The 20,935-nt window shown below is 37.9% G+C and overlaps 1 protein-coding gene across 2 annotated transcripts in view; it reads left to right on the top strand.

The window, feature by feature from the left end:
- The window catches only part of IRAG1 (inositol 1,4,5-triphosphate receptor associated 1), an 87,762-nt gene that overhangs the window by 25,750 nt on the left and 41,077 nt on the right, over positions 1-20,935 (top strand). For both annotated transcript variants that reach the window (XM_058159918.1, XM_058159908.1), the window contains one exon: positions 20,345-20,524. In XM_058159918.1, coding sequence (XP_058015901.1) covers positions 20,453-20,524 — 72 coding nt within the window. In that variant the 5' untranslated portion in view covers positions 20,345-20,452. The remainder of the gene's footprint in view (positions 1-20,344; positions 20,525-20,935) is intronic.

The following is a 20,935-nucleotide window of genomic DNA, read 5'->3' as shown; positions in this document are numbered from 1 at the left end:
ATGTTTATTTAGCAATTTGCAATACGCTGCTCTATGACTATAATGATGATGTGATTGGATTATACGATATATATTATCTAAAACTCAGAGCTATGGCAGCATTTTAAGGTTTCTTCCTGGATCGAGATAAATGAGAGGTAAGCTGGGGTAACAGAGGCAGAGCAATCACGAGGTGGGTGAAGGAATGGACACAGGCAAGGAGTATGCGCTGAGATATGCATCCCACTGAATCCTGAAATGACACAGAAAATTAACCATGATTGTAACTAATCAAATTAAATAGGCAGCTGATATTTATACACAATTTGCTAGAGCAACTGTAACTCCAAGACTTCTTATTTATATATTTTTGAGCTACAGTGCAGGCTTAAGGTACAAGTAGTCCTCGACTTAAAATAGTTCATTTAGTGACCAATGGAAGTTACATCAATACTGAAAAAAGTGACTTATGACTATTATTTCATGTTTATGATCATTGTAGCGTCCCCATGTTGTCAAGTGATCAAAATTTGCCCGCTTGACAACTGGGTTGTATTTATGACGGTTGCAGTGTCCCAGAGTTGTGTTATCACATTTTGTGACCTTCTGACAAGCAAAGTCAATGGGAAAGCCAAATTTGCTTAACAACCTTGTTACTAACTTAACAATTGCAGTGATTCATTTAACAACTGTGGCAAGAAGGTCATAAAATGGGGCAAAATTCACTTAACAAATGCCTTGCTTGGCAACATAAATTTTAGACTCCGTTGTGGTCGTAAATCGAGGACTATCTGTATAGTCACCCCCTAAGTCAAATTGACTGATGGCACCACTGCCACTGATGCAAAGATTTACATATTTAGAATAATTCAGAAGGAGGGCAGTATTGGCATCCTCTGACCATTGTCTCCCAGCCTAAAGGCAGCCCTATCTTGCTATAAATAGGTTTGTATTTTGGGGGTGCAAGATTCTCGGTGGTGAAATGTAAAATTTGTTACTACCAGTTCTGTGGGTGTGGCTTGGTGGGGGGGATGTAATGTGACTGGGTGGGCGTGGCCAACTTTTTTTTTTACTTTTAAAAGCATTTTTTCTACAACCTCTTCGGCTGAAGAGGTTGTAGAAAAAATGCTTTTAAAAGGCTCTGACGATCCCAGCTGAGCCACACAATCATCAGAGGCTTTTATTTTTACTTTTAAAAGCATTTTTTCAGCTGAAGAAAAAATGCTTTTAAAAGTAAAAAAAAAACAACCTTTGATGATGGCGTGGCTCAGCTGGGCCTGCGGGTGGGCAGGGATTTTTGTTACTGGTTTTCCGAACCACCCGCCACCATCGCTACCGGATCAAGCGATCCGGTCTGAACCGGGAACATTTCCCCCCTGGATTTTCTCCTGCATTGTTCCCTAGCAAATGGACTTCCTGAAAAGCTGAACTGACCCCATTTCTCAGTGTTTAGAAAATATATAAAGATATATCTCTTTGCCAAGGTTTTAATGGTGAGAGGATTTTAGTATTTTCTCTTTTTAGTATTTTCATTGTTATTTTGAACTTGTTTTATTCTGCTTTAAAACACATGTACACACACACCCTTTGTAAACCACTTGATTGCTCACAAGACAGAATGGTGCATAAATAAAAAGAGTAATAATAATTTACGCACATATTTGAAAACCAATAGGACATATAGATTTGTAGTGTAGAAGTATTGCTCTTTTCGTTTAATAACTGTAGGCATCTTGCTGTAGGCAGTTCTTAATTCGAACCTTGCATTGTGCTTGAGGAGGAATCTAACATCTTTGAATTTAGGGAAAGAGATCATGGGAATATAGAACTCAGAGCAGCCCTGTTGTTGCCAGTTAGCCTTTGAGGTTGGTATGGTGGTTTTTAAATGCAGTAGTGGAAGGAACAAACTTTATTTTGCAGAATGTTAATCTACTATTAGTATGATCATCTTCATATTGATATTTTCTTAATTTCATTATTTCCTAACTATAATTACCTTTAAGCCTTTCTAATTATTTTACATAATCTTGCTCATTAAACCATCCTGTGTACAAATAGTTAGGAAACAGTTCGGTGAAAACCAAGAAAAATAACTGATATTATTAGCAGTTTAAAATAAAAGTTTCCTTCAAATCCATTCCTAATAATGTGGACAAAAAAGAAAACATTTGATGATCTGTGTCCTTGTTTTCATAATACAATAGTTAACTGTTTAATGTTCCATTAACAAGTCAAAGATTATTATAATTGTTTCACATTTACAATTTCATATTTTTTTTTATTAAAAGAAAATTAGTCTGATTTTTGATAGCTGCATGCTTTATTTAAATATCAGCATAAGAATCTGGATTTTTAATCAAGTATCTTGTGCACGTAGTAATGGTTTAACTGGTATCTCTGTTATAAAGTTTATTATAAATTTATATAATCTCAAGATTGGGTGGAAATCTTTATAGAAGAAATTTTTTTGTCTGTATAGTCAATTACTAGGGATTAAATTATTAATATAGATTGTCCAGTAAACTCTGTTATATATAATAATGAAACTGAGTCTATTCCCTTGTAAAAATGCTCAAAATAACAAAGGGAAGCTAAAGCCTATAAAGCTTCAACTATGATTCTCACAACATAATTCCTCCTGTCCAGGGGTGAAATCCAGCAGGTTCTGACAGATTCTGGAGAACCGGTAGTGGAAATTTTGAGTAGTTCGGTGAACCGGCAAATGCCACCTCTGGCTGGCCCCAGAGTGGGGTGGAAATGGGGATTTTGCAGTATCCTTCCCCTGGAGTGGGGTGGGAATGGAGATTCTGCAGTATCCTTCCCCTATCACACCCACCAAGCCACGCTCACCACGCCCACCACGCCACACCCACTGAACCGGTAGTAAAAAAATGAATTTCACCACTGCTCCTATTTTAATCTCAGTAGCATTACTGGATTTGAGAAAAGCTTCTTGTTAATAATTTCCATTGTAAGAAAAACAGCCCTAAAGGTAGGAGTGCTGATGGAGCTAGTACTTAAACTTTAGGGTAATTGAAAGTAATCTAGGGCAGGTTCTGATAAATGATACTTTGAATGAGAAATCATACAAAATAAAGTATGCCCTGAGGAACAGGGCAACCAGATTTTTTATTGTCTTCAATTTGTAGTCTTCTTACTCCACTTCAGTTGATGGTTTTCTTTCCACAAAGTAAATCCCTCAAGGAAGAAAAGAGAGAAAATTTGTCCAATACTTTTAGAATATTAGTACTAAAGCTCTACTCCAAGGAGTTTATATTGTTCAAGGACTGGCAGATTCTGCATCTCCATAGTTCTGGATTATATTCTATGCTTCCAGTACTTGTCATGAAATAGGAACACAGTATTCAGAATGTGCATCATGGCTGACTTTTACACATAATTTGGTTTGTGACTTTCTATATTTTACACACTGTCAATGAATAAACTAAAGTTGATCTAGGGTAGTAAGCCACAATTTTAAATTTATTGCATGTTGCAGCACATAATCAAATTTTGGTTCCCTGCATTATTCCTCATTTGTTTTTCCTATCTCTAATCAGATCACACTAGTGCAGTAGGATTTACCCTTTCTTTAAACAGGTAAAGTAAATAAATTGCCCAATAAACCCCAGAAACATGTTTTGTATGATAACTTGAATGCAATCTGTTTTAGAAGGTTAATCTTTTGAAAATAATTCTGGTGTTGCAATAGTTACACATAGAGAATTCTGCTCAAGAGAATAATACTTCTTTGTTTATGATATTTTAAAGATAGCAAGCCTTATATCATGAAAGCTGATACGCAGTTCAGCTTTGCTGCAGTTGTATTTATCCAAATGCATACATTGTTTTAGCAAACTGTTCATTACTTGGGCAGCCTATAATTATCGATCAGCAAGAAAAATAGCAATTGAACTTAATGTAATTTGTCATCGGGTTTCTGTGAATCTTCATTTCCCCCTGAATATCTGTTTAACAACGAAATAAACATATCAAACGTGGCTTCTAGAATTCTTTCCAAACTCTTAACCAGCAGTGCAGAGGTGGTATTCAGCAGGTTCTGACCAGTTCTCTAGAACTGGTAGCAGAAATTTTGAGTAGTTCGGAGAACCAGTAAATACCACCTCTGACTGGCCCTGCCCCATCTATTCTCTGCCTACCGAGTCCCAGCTGATCAGGAGGAAATGGGGATTTTGCAGTAACTTTCCCCTGGAGTGGGGTGGGAATGGAGATTATACAGTATCCTTCCCCTGCCATGCCCACCAAGCCATGCCCCCAGAACCGATAGTAAAAAATTTTTGAATCCCATCACTGCAGCAGTGACCCTAAGTAGCATTGTGTACAAAACACAATTGCTTCTGCTGTCCCTTTGTGTAACATACCTATGTGTTTGTGCATATATGTGCACTAGAAAGCACGGGGCAGGTTTCATAAGCCCCTTCCCTTTCCGGGGAGAGAGGGGAGGGGGCTGTTTTTCAACGTTCGCTCTTAAAGGGCTTCATCTGAGAAATTTGTTCTGGTTTTTTTTCTCAACTCCTGCAATTGGATACAGCCCATTTTCAAATTCAGTATTTTTTTTTCTTGACTTCCCCCATTATATCAAATTTAGTCTCATTCTATTCAGGTGTCAGAGAAATATCCTTCTTTTGGGTAGACAGTTGGGCAAAGTCCTGAGTTCTTTACATCATTTCTTTCTAACATTCAGTTGGATTGGAAAGAAGATAGGCTCAAGTTACAGAAGGATCTTGACAGACTTGAACATTGGGCGCTATCTAACAAAATGAAATTCAACAGTGAAAAAAGTAAGGTTCTACATTTAGGCAAAAAAAACCCAACAAAATGCACAGGTACCGTATATGTGGTACCTTGCTCAATAGTAGTACCTGTGAGAGGGATCTTGGAGTCCTAGTGGACAACCATTTAGATATGAGCCAGCAGTGTGCAGCAGCTGCTAAAAAAGCCAACACAGTTCTGGGCTGCATAAACAGGGATAGAATCAAGATCACGTGAAGTGTTAATACCACTTTATAATGCCTTGGTAAGGCCACACTTGAAATACTGCATTCAATTTTAGTCATCACAATGTAAAAAAGATGTTAAGACTCTAGAAAGAGTGCAGAGAAGAGCAACAAAGATGATTAGGGGACTGGAGGCTAAAACATATGAAGAACAGTTGCAGGAATTGGGTATGTCTAGTTTAATGAAAAGAAGGACTAGGGGAGACATGATAGCAGTGTTCCAATATCTCAGGGATTGCCACAAAGAAGAGGGAGTCAGGCTGTTCTCCAAAGCACCTGAGGGTAGAACAAGAAGCAATGGGTGGAAACTAATCAAGGAGAGAAGCAACTTAGAACTAAGGAGAAATTTCCTGACAGTTACAACAATTAGTAAGTGGAACAACTTGCCTGCAGAAGTTGTAAATGCTCCAACACTGGAAATTTTTAAGAAAATGTTGGATAACCATCTGTCTGAGATGGTGTAGGGTTTCCTGCCTAGGCAGGGGGTTGGACTAGAAGGCCTCCAAGGTCCCTTCCAACTCTGTTATTATTATTTTAAGAAAAAACTATATAACACAGAAGACTTATTTTAGTAGAGTACTTGCATTAGAGCAAGTATGAAGGAAACATTCAACAAAATCTACAAGACCTACTTTCCAGTTCCATTTCTCCATCTTTTTAGCCAAATCATGTCTGTCACATTCCTTATTAAGGGAACCAACCTGAAAAATAAAAAGTACAGGACTTCTTTGTCCCATCCAAATAGATTAAGAATAGATCTGGCAACGCATCCTTAAATGAATATTTAGAGTTTATGTGTAAAACTGGTTATACCACAGTAGGAGGGTAATGAGATAAAATTATGAGATTTATATGTCATGCCCAAGATATATTAAAGATATGTCTATCTTTGCAATCATTTAAAAAAAATTGCATTCTCATATTTTCCTCTTTTTATTTGCCATGGTAAAATGGATTCTTTAAGGTCAGCACTCATAGCAATTAGCTATGAAAATGGAGTAAATCACCTTCATTTGCCAAGATATTTATGCATCAGTCAGGCAAGTTTACTGATTACTTGTATTCGACTTTCCTACTGTGGTTAAATAAGCTGCAAGGACACAACGGATTTGAAAGCCAAGCATTTCTAAATACTTTTTCCTTTTATGGAATAGAACTCCTAGACCTAGAACATCACTTCCTGCATATTATATTCTCTAAACTGTTCAGCAATTCAAGAAAGTTCTTTGCATCCAATTCTGAGATTTGAGCTTTAGGGTAAAGATTAATATTCTGCCTCTCTATTTTAAGCAGTGAAATTCCAAAACATGAATCATCTAAACAGAACCTATTTATATTATATTGGATACGATTGGAACATCAGAATCTAGTGAGCTGTGGGTTTTCGGATTTGAAGTAATTTACAATATTCATGGTTCTGCATCAGTTTTATATATTTTATAAAATTCTCAATTATACAAGGTATTCTACTCTAAAAGCTGAATGTTTTATTCCCTCGATTTTATGAGCTAATAGCAGGAGTTTCTTCCTTAGTTTTTACTCAGTGCAATGCTGGCTCATTACAGCCATGCAAATGTTCTACATTTGAGTCAACTTCTAAATTTTATTTTAAATCTATGTACTTTTTTTCTTAAAAGTCTTGATGAGTAATCTTCAATAAATTGCATTTACTTTCTCCAGCTTTACTTTCTTTCTCACATTTTTGAATAGCAATGTTGGAATTTATAAACAGTTATTATCTAATATTCAATATGATTTCATGTTTATTTAGTGGAGAAGTCCTTTAGATGTCATCCAACACTATCCTTAATTTTAAAGGGTGAAAGCAACCATAGAAAGCTGTTTATTTTCAAAAAAGATCTCATTTTTGGCTGTATTTCCATTAGGGATTAAGTCTAGTTTTCTACTGAAATGGTCTTAATTACATGGAGAATAATATTTGCATTGTCCTGCATCATCTATTTTTGAGTAGTTTACAACATCACCAGTCATTTATCTTTTAAGTAGCCCCTGAGTTTTATTTGTTAGATTTATATCCATCATGAATATCTTCCATCTTCTTTTTACTTTACTACAATTACAAACTTTATGTAACAAAGATAATTTGAGGAGAGACAGAGAGAGAGAGAGAGAGAGAGAGAGAGAGAGAGAGAGAGAGAGAGACCGATAGTTACCCAGTGATCTTCCATGAATGAAAGAATGAAATAGAACCTGTGACTTCCCACATCCTAAACACCATAACACACTGACTCTAAGCTGGTTTGGGATGGATCTACCTCACACTGATGTAACATGTGATGCTAGGCCATCTTCCATACAGATTCCACAGCTTTTTTATCTTCATCCTTAATGCAATTTAACATTCATCTGAAACTATGTAATGACACCATTTGGGTTTTTAGTGTGTAGTATCGTATGTTGATGGCCACCATTTTATTTCTCATTTTATTTGAAATCTGCTATAATTATAACTTGCTAGATGTCCATGGAGATTCTCAATCAGTCAAGTCATGCCTGTCCCAAAAGCAAATGGATTTGGTTGGCTTTTTCCTTGAAAATTAAGAAGAGAACTGAAGATGCTTCTTGGATGGGAAGCAAAACGTTTTCAAGGAAAAAGAACAACAAAGTCCAGTGGCCTTTTGGAAAAGCACCTTTGTAAGTTGCTAGCCTGGTACCCTGTCAGGCTAATAAGTGGATAAAAGTTAACCAACAGAAGTTCCATTCAAACAATTTTGTTAGTGGGTAACTTCTTAGTTCAGATCAATGGAAATAAACTATGTGAATACCTTTTTCCCCAGGAGAACCAGGTAATGAGGGTGTATGTAGATTCATCTTTACCATTGGGTTCTGAGGTTCAGATACCACCATATGGACTTCATATAGGATGCTAGAGATCATACACAAGCTATTGCAGCAAGAATGTTATCTGAACAAGACAGGAGCACATTATTCCTTCTTTTTGTTTTTTATTGATTTTTCATTACATTTTGAGCTAGATATAAAATGTGCCTTTTGTTCTATAAAGTATAAGTGGAACTCAGTCCAGTTAATGTTCTTAACTGGACCTTAAGCCTATCCCTCTGAGAGTGGCTCTGAGTAAGATATTGTTCTTGTTGGGTGCCCTTTTGCCCAATATAAATCTAATAAAATAAATAAAATAAATTACAGCATGTTCTTCATGCTGTACAATGCTGAACAATGAGTTCAGCAACCGCCATGCTTTTGTCCATTTGCCACAAATTTAAAGAGTTAGTTAAAATTATTCTGCCAAGCTTTTAAGGCCTCCTTTTATTATTCCAAGTTGGGTATTTTACTATATGAGATGTTGTAGTATTTTCTTGCTACAAACAGTTGTGAAGGGTATGAGTTTGCAATGGTACAGATACTAGGATTCTTCTGATAGACTGGACTGGAATTAATAACAGATGTACATTTCTAATGAGTAGATTTGTTGTAGAAAAGCTAATTATCCATTGCAAAAGAATTCCAATGATTGGTGTGTGGCAAATGCATGTTCCTATGTATAATAAAATCAGTGTTCAATTTTTTGTGCCTCTTCCTCCCAGCTAGCAACAGAATAGTCTAGACAGCTCTCTCTTTTTGGACAGAGGTGCAGTTTCTGCTGGCTCTTGTTTTGGTAACAGTTTGCCTTCATGTGAAAACTCAGAACCTCCTTTATCTGCAGGAGCCAGAAAATTGTTTTCGTCTTCCGGTGATCCACAATATTTTCTGTGTTTCTTTTTTGTTATTCAGATTCACTGGGTTTGCCCCTCTGTTTGACTCAAAGAATTTTTTCCACTTCAGCTTCTGTTTTTATTTCAACTGATAAATCCTTAACTTTCTTATCAGCTGAATTGTAGGTATTCACAGCTATTACTACTACTACTACTACTACTACTACTACTACTATTATTATTATTATTATTATTATTAATAATAATAATAATAATCTTTGTTCATTAAACATGAAACTCAGTCAAATGAATATTCAAAAAGGCATCACAAATACCATTGACTGGTGCTAATGGTTGATATGGGTTGCTACCAGTATCCTAGGTATCAACCAAATACCTTCTTAAGATGTATGATGTTCCAAGTAGCACAGTTTTTTCAGTTCTGCTGGTGTTATTACAGGAAGCTGCAATTTGCTGATGTATCTTATAAAATTCTTGGACATGGTACCAAGTGTCCTGATTACAATGGGTATTACTGTTACATGTTTCATTTATAGCCATGTAGTTTTGATGGACAGGTCACAATATTTCATGATTTTTTTCCAGTTTTGTCTTCGACTCTGGCATCTCCTGGTACCGCAATGTCAATAAATTGTATGTTTCAGTTTTCGACAACTGTGATATCTGGTGTGTTGTGTTCCAGATGATGATGATGATGATGATGATGATATACACAGTCAGCCAGATGTTCAAACTGGGTTTGGCATTTTTGTCTATCGAGTCCTTACCAAGGACCTGGGATAGGCAAATCTGTATGTTGTTGCTGTTGTTTTAGAGACTGCTACAACTATGCATTGCTGAAAAATATACTTTAGAGCAGGGGTCTCCAACCTTAGTAACTTTAAGGCTTGTGGACTTCAACTCTGGGAGTTGAAGTCCACAAGTCTTAAAGGGACCAAGGTTGGAGACCCCTGCTTTAGAGGTTTCTTTTAGGTAGGAAGACAAACATTCCACAAGCATTTCAGGTCACAGTTGCAGATTCCTATTGATTCAGTTTCACTTTGCTTCTACCACCAGTAGAAAAGCTTCTATTTCTTCGTGTCAGTCCTTCATGTTAGCTAAGAGGAGCTCTTAAAAATAAGAAAAGTAAAGTAAAGACTCTCCCATAATCTCCTCTGGCAGATCCTGTTAGCTTTCCCCCATATACTGGCTTGTTCCCTGAAACCTAACTGTCTTACAGATCTCTTGTAAATCAGCTTGAAAACAGTTAATCACCCCACAGTAGACAATAAACAGCTCCTGGGACATAATCCATGCAGTCAGAAAAATATTCAATTTTCATTCCTCTAATCCAGTGTTTCTCAACCTTGGCAGTTTGGAAGATGTATGGACTTCAACTCCCAGGATTCCTCAGCCAGCTTGCACACATTTTCAAGCTGCCAAGGTTGAGAAACACTGCTCTAACCAGAGTGTAAAGGTAAAGGTTCCCCTCGCACATACGTGCTAGTCGTTGCCGACTCTAGGGGGCGGTGCTCATCTCCGTTTCAAAACCGAAGAGCCAGCACTGTCCGAAGATGTCTCCGTGGTCATGTGGCCGGCATGACTCAACACCAAAGGCGCACGGAACGCTATTACCTTCCCATCAAAGGTGGTCCCTATTTTTTCTACTTGCATTTTTTCGTGCTTTCGAAACTGCTAGGTTGGCAGAAGCTGGGACAAGTAACGGGAGCTCACCCCGTTATACGGCAGCACTAAGGATTTGAACCTGAGCATACAGTCTTGCAAAACACAGTTTATCAGCTGCTGCAGCAATAGCAGCATTCATGGAGGTGAAGTAAAAAAGAAAAAAAGCAAGATGGTGATTTTTACACCATATGCAACTTTCACCCTCTTTGTACAAATGTGCGGGTTTCGTTTGCGATGCCACAGATGCTATCTTTGCTCTTGTGACATTCCCCTCACTCTCCCATCCTCCTAATACCATTGCGTCTCTGGTCATTCTCTTCTCTTTTTCCTGAAATCACCTGGCAAATTTCTATTAGTTGTCCCTGTTAGCTCATTATACAATTTCACTGGAAGCTATGACTGGCTCTTTAAATCTTGCTTCACTTTTGTCAATTTCTACAAGATTTACAACCTGAAATGAGAAACCTAATCTCAATTCAAGGCTGCTACCTATTTAATTCATATTCTGCCTTTTTACCAAGAAACAATAAATCCCTCCATTTTATCCTCAAATGACTTTTATCAGATACCACCTTACTACAAAATACAATACTTATTTCTTTTCTGTAATTCTGCTTATGATTAAGTTAATTACTTTTTTATTCAGTCTACATTAATGTGTTTTTGTAAACATTTATATTTAAAGAGTCATTTTAATGGCACAGTCAATGAGAGCAATTTCCCAAGCATTAAAATTACAATGCATGTCTCCTAGGAATGAATGTTTTTAATTATTATATTTTAAAAGTTTCCTGAAACTGGTTTTTTTTCCAGGAAGACAGCTAAAAATATCTTAAATCCCAATAGGCAACGGATACCATATAAACTGGAATTTGTGCAGAAAGCATGCTAGAACCAAATTTGAATACGGTCACAATTAATAAGCATTTATTCCATTAATATTTTAATTTCAGAACTAAATACTGAAAATAAATATTTACATGGGATTTTATTTAATTCGGTATTTCATAGCATAAATAATTCATACATCAAGAATCCTAGAGGATTTCTAGAATTTAGAATGGTGTAGAAATTGTGATTCAGAATATCGCTGGAAGGATATTTTGGAGAACAGATATTACTGATAATAGATTTAAGTAGAACAACTTGCAAGTTCTTTGCATATATATATATACAGATAAAATTTCCAAATGATTATAGTAGGTGAACAATGAAATCCCAGAATGAGAATCTACTACAGGAGATAGAACCTAATTTTCTAGTCTACATTAAAATAATCTTTTTTTTAAAAAGTACCAATTACTTATTTAATATGGAACTTATATCATATTATAACTAATAACCGTGGAAAAGATTTGAATTTTAAAAGTCTACCTCTTTGAGCATTCAGTATGTATACCTGGCTTACGTAAAGGTTCTCCCACACATGTGTGCTAGTCGTTTCCAGCTATAGGCTCATCTCCATTCAAAGCTGAAGAGCCAGCGCTGTCCAAAGATATCTTTGTGGTCATGTGGCTGGCATGACTAAACACCAAAGGCGTACGAAGCACTGTTACCTTCCCACCAAAGTGGTCCCTATTTTTCTATTTGCATTTTGTACATGCTTTCGAGCTGCTAGGTTGGCAGAAACTGGGACAAGTAACGGGAGCTCACCCTGTTACGCGGCACTACGGATTCGAACCACTGAACTGCTGACCCTCTGATCGACAAGCTCAGTGTCTTAGCCACCGAGCCACCGCATCCCTTGCTAAACATTTAGACATTGCCAAATGAAGAACTTCCATTATATATTATAGTTTATTCACAAGGAATGAAATGCAATCTTTTTCAGTTCATTTCTCTGTGTTCTATTTTCTCATTACTGGACAATATTTTTTGTCCCTGTATTGTATTGCTATGTCAAATATATAAGAAAGTTTTAATCCAGTGTATCATTGAAACTCCTGAATCTAGGATTCCTGTCTTCCTTCTGTCAGCTGAATGTCTGGACTAGAAGTCAGTCCTTTATAGTGTTGCTCTTCATTTTACGCATAGCGGGACATCTTGAAGAAACTTTGTACTTTATATCTCTTTAAGAACACAGTCTAGCTTATTTGAGAAAAAATGATACACTTTTCAATTCTGCATATATGATCCTAGGCTCCTAATCTGGGATTGGATGGTATACTTCAGAAAGTCAAGTTTGTGTCTTCTGTGTATCAGATCATTTATGCTACATAAGGAGTGGGGAAACTTCAGATGAACCATGTTTATTTCCTTGGTCACTGAACATAGTCAGATGTTTAGATTGGATTTGGCATTTTTATCTACCCGTTAAGTTGTTCCCAAGGACCTGGGATAGGCAGATACTATTTTTTGGTGGTGGTAAAGGTAAATTGGTAGGATACAAGCTGTTCCAAATACAGCTGCCTTTTCTAACTGACTGATGGTGATTTTTTAAATGCCAATAGTGCTCCAGGTGTTTTAGGTTTGTACCCAAGGTGCCTATTACTGTTGGTGCTATCTTTGCTTTCTTTTGCCATAGCCATTTTGCTTATATTTGCAGTTCTTTATATTTTGTGATTTTCTCCAGTTCTTTCTCTTCTCCGGTTTCCAGGTACTGCCACATCCACTATCCATCTTTTTTTTTCTTATTGAAAGTTGTTAAGTCTGGGGTGTTATATGGCAGGTGGAAGACCTGGCTCACATCCTATTTGATTGTTGTTTGTATAAGGGGGTGAGAGACAGGTACCTTGGTTTATATACCGAACGAATGACCCACTGGGATCCCCATATCAAAACAACTTACTTTATGTGCGGCCAGAACCTGAAAATAACATTGAACCGAGCATAGTATTTAAACAAAATGATTCGGTTGAGATCTGCATATGTGGGACTGATTAGGGTAGATTTTAATATTATTAGATTAGGGTAGAAATATAATATTATGTCATTTTATTCTATTTTACATATTTATGTATTAAATTGTATTGTGTCTTATCCTATAACTATTGTATTTTACCCTACTCTTATTTTAAATTGTTTGTATAGGGTTTATTGGAGATATGTGTCTGAACTTTATGCTTTGATATGGCCTATAGCAGTGATGGCAAAGCTTTTTCTCGTTGCTTGGCAAAAGTGTGTGTGTGTGCACGTGACAGTGAGCACATGTGCCAGTACCCATAATGCAATGCGAACCCCAGATCACCACCACCCCGCTCCCTTGGCAGTGGCAGGAACAGCTGGTGGGGCAGAGAGAGCAGCGGCAGGCCATTTGTGTCGGCTAAGAGGCAGCGTCGGCTCCTCCTCCTGCTAGCCTCACACTCTGGGCAGCGCCCAGCCAGCCTTACCTGGTCTCCCCTGCGGCAGCCCATGTGGATCCTAGGCAGTGCAGCTTCAGGGCCTTTCCTCACAGTGGCAGTGGTGGTGACGAGGCAGGCAGGTAGCCAGGTGCAGGGGAGCGACTGGCAGCAGCACTCCTGGCTGGCAAGGGGTGGATGTCCCAGGGCTGCATGTGGGCGATGACAGCATGGCTGGTGCACATGCGCGCTAAGATGTGAAGGCCAGCTGATTGTTGCATGCACATGTGCATCAGTAACTATCAGATTAGCTGGTTGGTGTGCGTGCGTGCGTGCCCTGGAAACTGGGAAAAGGAATGGACGATGCCACGTGTGCCAGGCAACATGGCTCTGTGTGCCACTTCTGGCACGTGTGCTATAGGTTCCCCATCATGGGCCTATAGGCTAATCAATAAAGCTATTTATCTATGTGGCAGGTGCTTGTCTGTTTCAGTTCTAAAATATTTTGTGGTCCTACCAGTTCTTGCTTGCAGGCAAATGATATTTTTGTAGGTATCCCAGTGCAGCATTTGCTGTCTTCTCAATTCTGGGTTTGTGTGCATTCGTTCTTAAGATTTGGTCTTATCGTTAGAATTGATCCAGATGTTTGTTTCTTTATTCAATTTGTATGGCTGCCTATCTTAATCAGTGATACTGAGCTGCTTAGAATTCAAAATAACATACTTCAATTAAAACAGTAAAGCAATTTAAAATAATAAAAACAATAAAAAAGAAAGAAATGGTATTAGAATCCTGGAGTTGGAAAGAATATTAAGAATCATCTATTCCAACCTACTTTTACAGATGTCAGAAGGCTGCTGTTATATTTCATTTCCGTAGTTAAAACTACGGAACTATATTTAGTTTAACTACATTTCTGCACTGAAAACATACCCAGATATTTTAATCATCCTTAATGAGGCTTTATTTTTGGACCCTCACTATCTTGGTGGCCTTCCTTTGAATGCACTCCAGTATGTCACTGTCTTTTTTGAACTACAGTGCCCGTAACTAGACACATTGTTCCAAATAAAGACTGGCCAGGGAGAACAAAATGGAACAATTACCTCTTCTGTTCTAGATTCTTTCAAGGTCTCTTTGTGATTATATCATTTGTCTCCCTGTGTATCAAAAGGAATACTTGTCAAGCAATATGAATAGTCATGATAAAATCTCCACCATACTCTTATTACAGGAAGCCACATTATTGTCATGGGATTGGGACTGCACTGATCTACTTCACTTCCTCTCAGCAGGAATCACCTCACCTACCACCATGACATACCTGTTGTTTTTCAAGATGGCTCTTGGATTTTATTTTTGATCCATGGAAGTTAATACTTTCTTCCATAGTGATCTAGAGCAGCGGTCACCAACTGGTAGTCCGTGGACCACTGGTGGTCCATGAGAAAATTTTGGTGGTCCATAGAAAAATTATTTGTATTTTTAATATTGCACTAAATCAGGGGTCCTCAAATTACGGCCCCTGGGCCGGATACATGCCATGAACTTTGAATCTCCCCCTTTGGGGTCTTTTTGTGTGGGTCAGAGGGGGGCAGAAATTCTGACTCAGGGACTACTTCAGCCTCCTGGTGAAGGGCTTTGGGCAAAGGCTGGAGGAAAGCACCACTGGTGGCGAAGAGCCGGAGGGCCTTGTTCCAATGGGACTGCCTTTTGGCCTGGAACTTGCTGACCATCTCAGCCCGCTGAGCCTCCAGGTGCTGGTACCTGGCCTTGCACTCTTGCAGGTCTTCCCTCTGCTTGGAAAGCCTATGCTCCTAGTCCTCAGTGAGGTGCTTCTGCTGAGCCTCCTTCTCAGTCAGATGCAATTTGAACTGAGCCAGTTGTTTTGCCAACTCTTAGCATTCAACTCATGGTGAATGCTAAGCTCCAACAACTGCTTCCTGTAGGGGCACTAAGGAGCCTGGGCAGGCAGGCGAGGAGGGGCTGGGAGTGGTGGGGTGAATAGAGGACTGCAAGGCGCCTCTCATGAGTGACATTGAGTTGACCACCATGGCGCCCACTTAGTCACATGACCAACTAGCCACGCCCACCCAGCCGGTCATTAGGCAGATTATATTAGTGGTCCCTGAGATTTATGAATTTAGTGGTCCCTGAGGTCCGAAAGGTTGGTGACCCCTGATCTAGAGCAAGGTTTATTCAAGTGATTGTGGATTATCTTCTAGAAGAGCCTGATGCCAGTCTGGCAGCTCCATTGAAATCATTCTGATCTTTTTACTTCTTTGGGTCATATACTTCCAAATGTTTGCCTTTGCTAAAAAGATTTTTTTACTATTGTCTACGACTCCTTCATTTCTCTATCTCCCTTCTCTTCTTTCCAACATCAGTAACAGAAAGTATAATTTTGGTCCTCTTCAGGCAAGAAGACAAACATTGCATCCACACCTTGGAGATCACAATTGTGCTTTCTTCACTTGTTTATGCTTGCGTGGAGATTCCCCCACCTATTGTCCTAGTCAAATCCACACACTGATAATCTGATCTTGAGTTCCCAGAAGTTGTACCTCTTGATGAATTGGTTGGAGGGAGAAGGAGGAAATTAAAAAAGGATCTTACTTTTGAGTTCCTCTCTCTAAAAGTTAGATTCCTAATATGTCCTCTTGACTTGCTTCAGCTAAGTCAGGAAGGGCAAGGCTCAAATCGGACACAACAACCAAGCAATAAAACTCAGGAAATTGTCAGTAGCAGCAGTCAGGTTTTCAGCAGCAAATAGTCAGCAGACATTTCCCTTCTTGGTTCTTTCTATCTCTCCTGCCTCTTTCAATTCACTTGCCAGATTCCTCTTTGCTGTCACTGTTGGCTTATTCAGTCGCTTGCCTCTGAATTGCTGCAGCATAATCTCTTTTAGCCCCAGTTGTTGAATACAGCCTGTAGGCTACTCCTCACAATGCTGTATGTTTTAATTAAGGAAAGGCAAAAGAAGTAAAAGGCTAATGCATTCATCAGCAGTTCTGGGGTAGCATTTCTGGAACTATTTCTAGAACTGAATAGGGGTAGGAGAAGAATAGGAGAAGGGTTTCAGTTTGGCCTATTGTACAATATAAGTAGTAAAATTTTCAGTAGTGATTTCTAGTCTATTATAGACCAGGCAGGGTGTCAAACTTGTGGCCCACAGGCCAGATGCATCACGCGCTGGCCACGCCCACGCCCGGTTTAGCGAAGGGGAAAAAAGTCACGATACGTCATGTGATGATGCAAGTTTGACACCCCTGTTATAAACCATTATTCAACTTTTTATCCACCTCCTAAATGGGCTAATAAATTTTAGAATAACAAAGACTCTTTGGCAGCAACATGGAAGATATTTTCATTGCTGTCCTTCAGCATCCTATTTAGCATCCTACTCAGTCTACAGCCCTGGGATTTGTATAGTCTCCTATCCAAGGCCTAAACATCTCTGACTCCTCTTAACATATTGGAATAAGCCAAAAATAAAAATACCACCTAGTTGTAAGGCTGTAAGTTTAATACTAAGCACTAATACTAATACTAACTTAATACTAAGTTTAATTCATGCTTCAAAAAATAATTGCTATCAACCTGCCTTCCATGCACCAAGACAAATTCCTTGTGTGTCCAATCACACTTGGCCAATAAAAAATTCTATTCTATTCTATTCTATTCTATTCATTGAGGACCTGTATACTGCACGAATCAAGAAGAGGGTCATGAAAATATTGACAGATCCCTCACATCCAGGACATAGAGGGAGCTACGCGTAGCTCCCACGTAACACCGCTTCTGCGCAGACTGCACTGGCTACCTGTGGCCTTTCGAGTGCACTTTAAGGTTTTGGTTACGACCTTTAAAGCGCTCCATGGCTTAGAGCCTGGGTACTTACAGGACCGCCTGCTGTTACCGCATGCCTCCCACCGACCCGTACGCTCTCACAGAGAGGGACTTCTCAGGGTGCCGTCTGCCAAGCAATGTCGGCTGGCGGCCCCCAGGGGAAGGTCCTTCTCTGCGGGGGCTCCCACACTCTGGAACGAGCTTCCCCCGGGTTTACGCCAAATACCTGACCTTTGGACCTTCCGTCGCAAACTGAAGACATATCTTTTCATTCGCACGGGGCTGGCTTAAATTTTATCGATTTTAAATTTTCTATTAATAATTTTAAATGGGGTTTTAGTTTATTATATATTTTAAACTTTTTAGGCCAATTATAAAATAAGTTTTTTAATTTGCATTTTAAATTGTACATTGTATTGCCTGTTTTTTATTTTTTGCCTGTACACCGCCCTGAGTCCTTCGGGAGAAGGGCGGTATAAAAATCAAATTAATAATAATAATAATAATAATAAACTGTTTCAACTCCTACCCTCAAAACAACGCTATAGATCACTGCACACCAGAACAACTAGACACAAGAACAGTTTTTTCCCGAAGGCCATACTCTGCTAAACAAATAATTCCCTCAACACTGTCAAACTATTTACTAAATCTACACTACTATTAATCTTCTCATCGTTTTCATCACCGATCTCTTTCCACTTATGACTGTAACTTTTTGTTGCTATCATTAAGGATTAAATTGCAACCTATGACCATCATTTGTGTTGTAAATGTTGTACCTTTGATGAAGGTATTTTTTTTCTTTTTCTTTTTTTTCCTTTTTTTTTTCTTTACATTTATATCCCGCCCTTCTCCGAAGACTCAGGGCAGCTTACATTGTGTAAGGCAATAGTCTCATTCTACTTGTATATTTATATACAAAGTCAACTTATTGCCCCCCCAACAATCTGGGTCCTCATTTTACCTACCTTATAAAGGATGGAAGGCTGAGTCAACCTTTTATGTACACTTTTATGTACACTGAGAGCATATGCACCAAAACAAATTCCTTGTGTGTCCAATCACACTTGGCCAATAAATTCTATTCTATTCTATTCTATTCTATTCTATTCTATTCTATTCTATTCTATTCTATTCTATTCAAAAGAAATGCTACAGGCTGACAAGAGCATAACTGCTCTCTGCTTGTGTGGAAGAAAGCATGTGAGTCTCACAATGATGTAACTCTTTAAAAAAGACAACTTGAAAATAAGGCTAATGATTAGTTGAGCACTCCCACACATGCAAGATACAAAGTACTTCTGAAGCATTATTGAAGTTGTAATCAGTACAGTCCTAAAACATACATTTCTTTACATTTGTGTGGGATATTACTACTTTACTTCTTTTATTAGTCTCGTTCCTTCTCTCTCTCTCTCTCCATTGTTGCTTTCTTCCTCTTATTTTTCTATTTTGAGTTAATCCAGACTGATTTTTTTTGTTTCATTAAACAAAAAGATTGATGCAATATTAAATAGTACATTTTAAAAAAACATTTAATCCATCAGCCAATATAATCAGTCCATGTGATCAAAAAATAACAATTCATTTATCATTGAAAGTAACTCTTAGATAAATAATTATCATGCATGCAGAACCAGGTGCTTAATCCATCATAGCTATTTTACACAATTAATGCAGCAAATTCTTTTGCAATATCTTTCTCGCATTTTAGTATCTAATGACTTTGGACCTAACAGTTTAAGGACTGATATTATATTATAGTTAGGCCATGCTGTGTTTTGTTCACCTGCAACCAACAGATTGGATGCCAAATTGTGATTTTAATAGAGATTTTATTTATTATTTATTATTTTATTCTAGAATTTTTAACAGGATATTCCTTGAGTGTTTTTAACTTGCTCTGGTCATTGACTGTAATAAACATTGCCTTGCCTTACATGTAATGAGGAAATATATCACATAAATGGGTTTGATGATATATGGCTGTTAAACGTTTTCTGCTTCTATTGTCAGTTCTTTCCATTTGAACAGATTACATTCATACAAATTTCCAGAGGAAGCTGCTGTTATAGGCAAAAGATCCTAAGATCTTTTCTTGTGTTAGAATATTGAAAGCTATCCATATGATGAAAGGAAGTAAGAGTCCTCTCTTAGTTCTGAATTAGAATTTAGTTTAAAGGATATCACACTTGGAGCAACTCTTAACCCATTCAAGAGAAAAGAAGGGCTAAGAGGTTTTACAAATTCCAGTTTTACAAAGTCAGATCATCTCCCTTGCATGATGGACTTCTCTGGCCAATGATATTATGACTGGCCAGAATCTGCCAATAACTGCCAAGCAAGCTTTATTTCCCTCTAAATTGAAAATAGTAGTTCCAACCAAGCCAGAGAAAAAGATAATATATTTTGGGAACGGAACAAGTACTCATTTAGAACAGGTTCACTGCTGAAATATATTTATATGAAGTCCTTTGTGTACAAGAGGTGATATCCACACTGACTTTATATCATTTATGAAGTTATGCCATTGATATAATTGCAATACAATATCCAAAATTCTTCCTAAGGTTTTATGAACAACTAAGGGATCGGTCTAGTTTAGTTGGAAAAGAGAGTGCATTCCTCAAACTCTCCAGTAAAACCTTTCGTGCAATTATTCATGGAATGTTGAGCAAATTTCTCTTAATGATGCTATTATGTTTCATTAGATCTTGAAAGGCATACTTAATAAAACTTGGGGAGAAGCATAAGTCGTTACTTTAAACTTTATTGCTGCTTGTTATTATAAACTGATCCCAGTGTTAACAGTCTGAACTTTAAATGGATTTTATTTTATTTTTGGCACTTACTCTAGTCCTGGGATCATAACCACCCACAGTACATATCTTCAGAGGTTAACTTGAAACAGACTTTCACATCAGTGCTCTGCATTGCATTTCAACGTGTCCTTCACCTCCCCATCATGCCAACCGTACCTGAAGATGTCAGGCAGCCAACTGAGACACAGCATGCAAATTTGCCCTCTCTTGTCAAAGTAAGTACTGTAAGTTATTTTTATGTGTTACCTTGAATCTTTTACAAGAGGTATTACTTCTTTTACAATGGGTATGAATATCTCTGTGGATGTGTAAGTGAACCATGCTTAGATGTTTACGGCTGCTGTTTTCTAATTCAGCTCTCTGTGATATTATGTCCACATTATGATTTTGCTCTGCGAATAGATAAAATATTGGCACAAACTTCAAACTAACGTAACATAAACTTGATAAAATAATAATCAATTAATATAAACTTGATGGTAGAGAAAGAAGAAGCATAGAAACACCTATCTTCTGCCACAGTTCGTTTTGATAACTGTTCTTTTAATATTTTTTCTCTAGTTGTCTCTAGTTGAAGCATTTCTGACTACAATCTGATGTATTATTGAATTATAACTGCATTATTG

The sequence above is a fragment of the Ahaetulla prasina genome, chromosome 1 (genome assembly GCF_028640845.1).
Source record: "Ahaetulla prasina isolate Xishuangbanna chromosome 1, ASM2864084v1, whole genome shotgun sequence".
In the NCBI taxonomy this organism is placed as follows: domain Eukaryota; kingdom Metazoa; phylum Chordata; class Lepidosauria; order Squamata; family Colubridae; genus Ahaetulla; species Ahaetulla prasina.
Note: the sequence above shows the minus strand (reverse complement) of the source record. Positions and strands in the feature narration are given on the sequence as shown.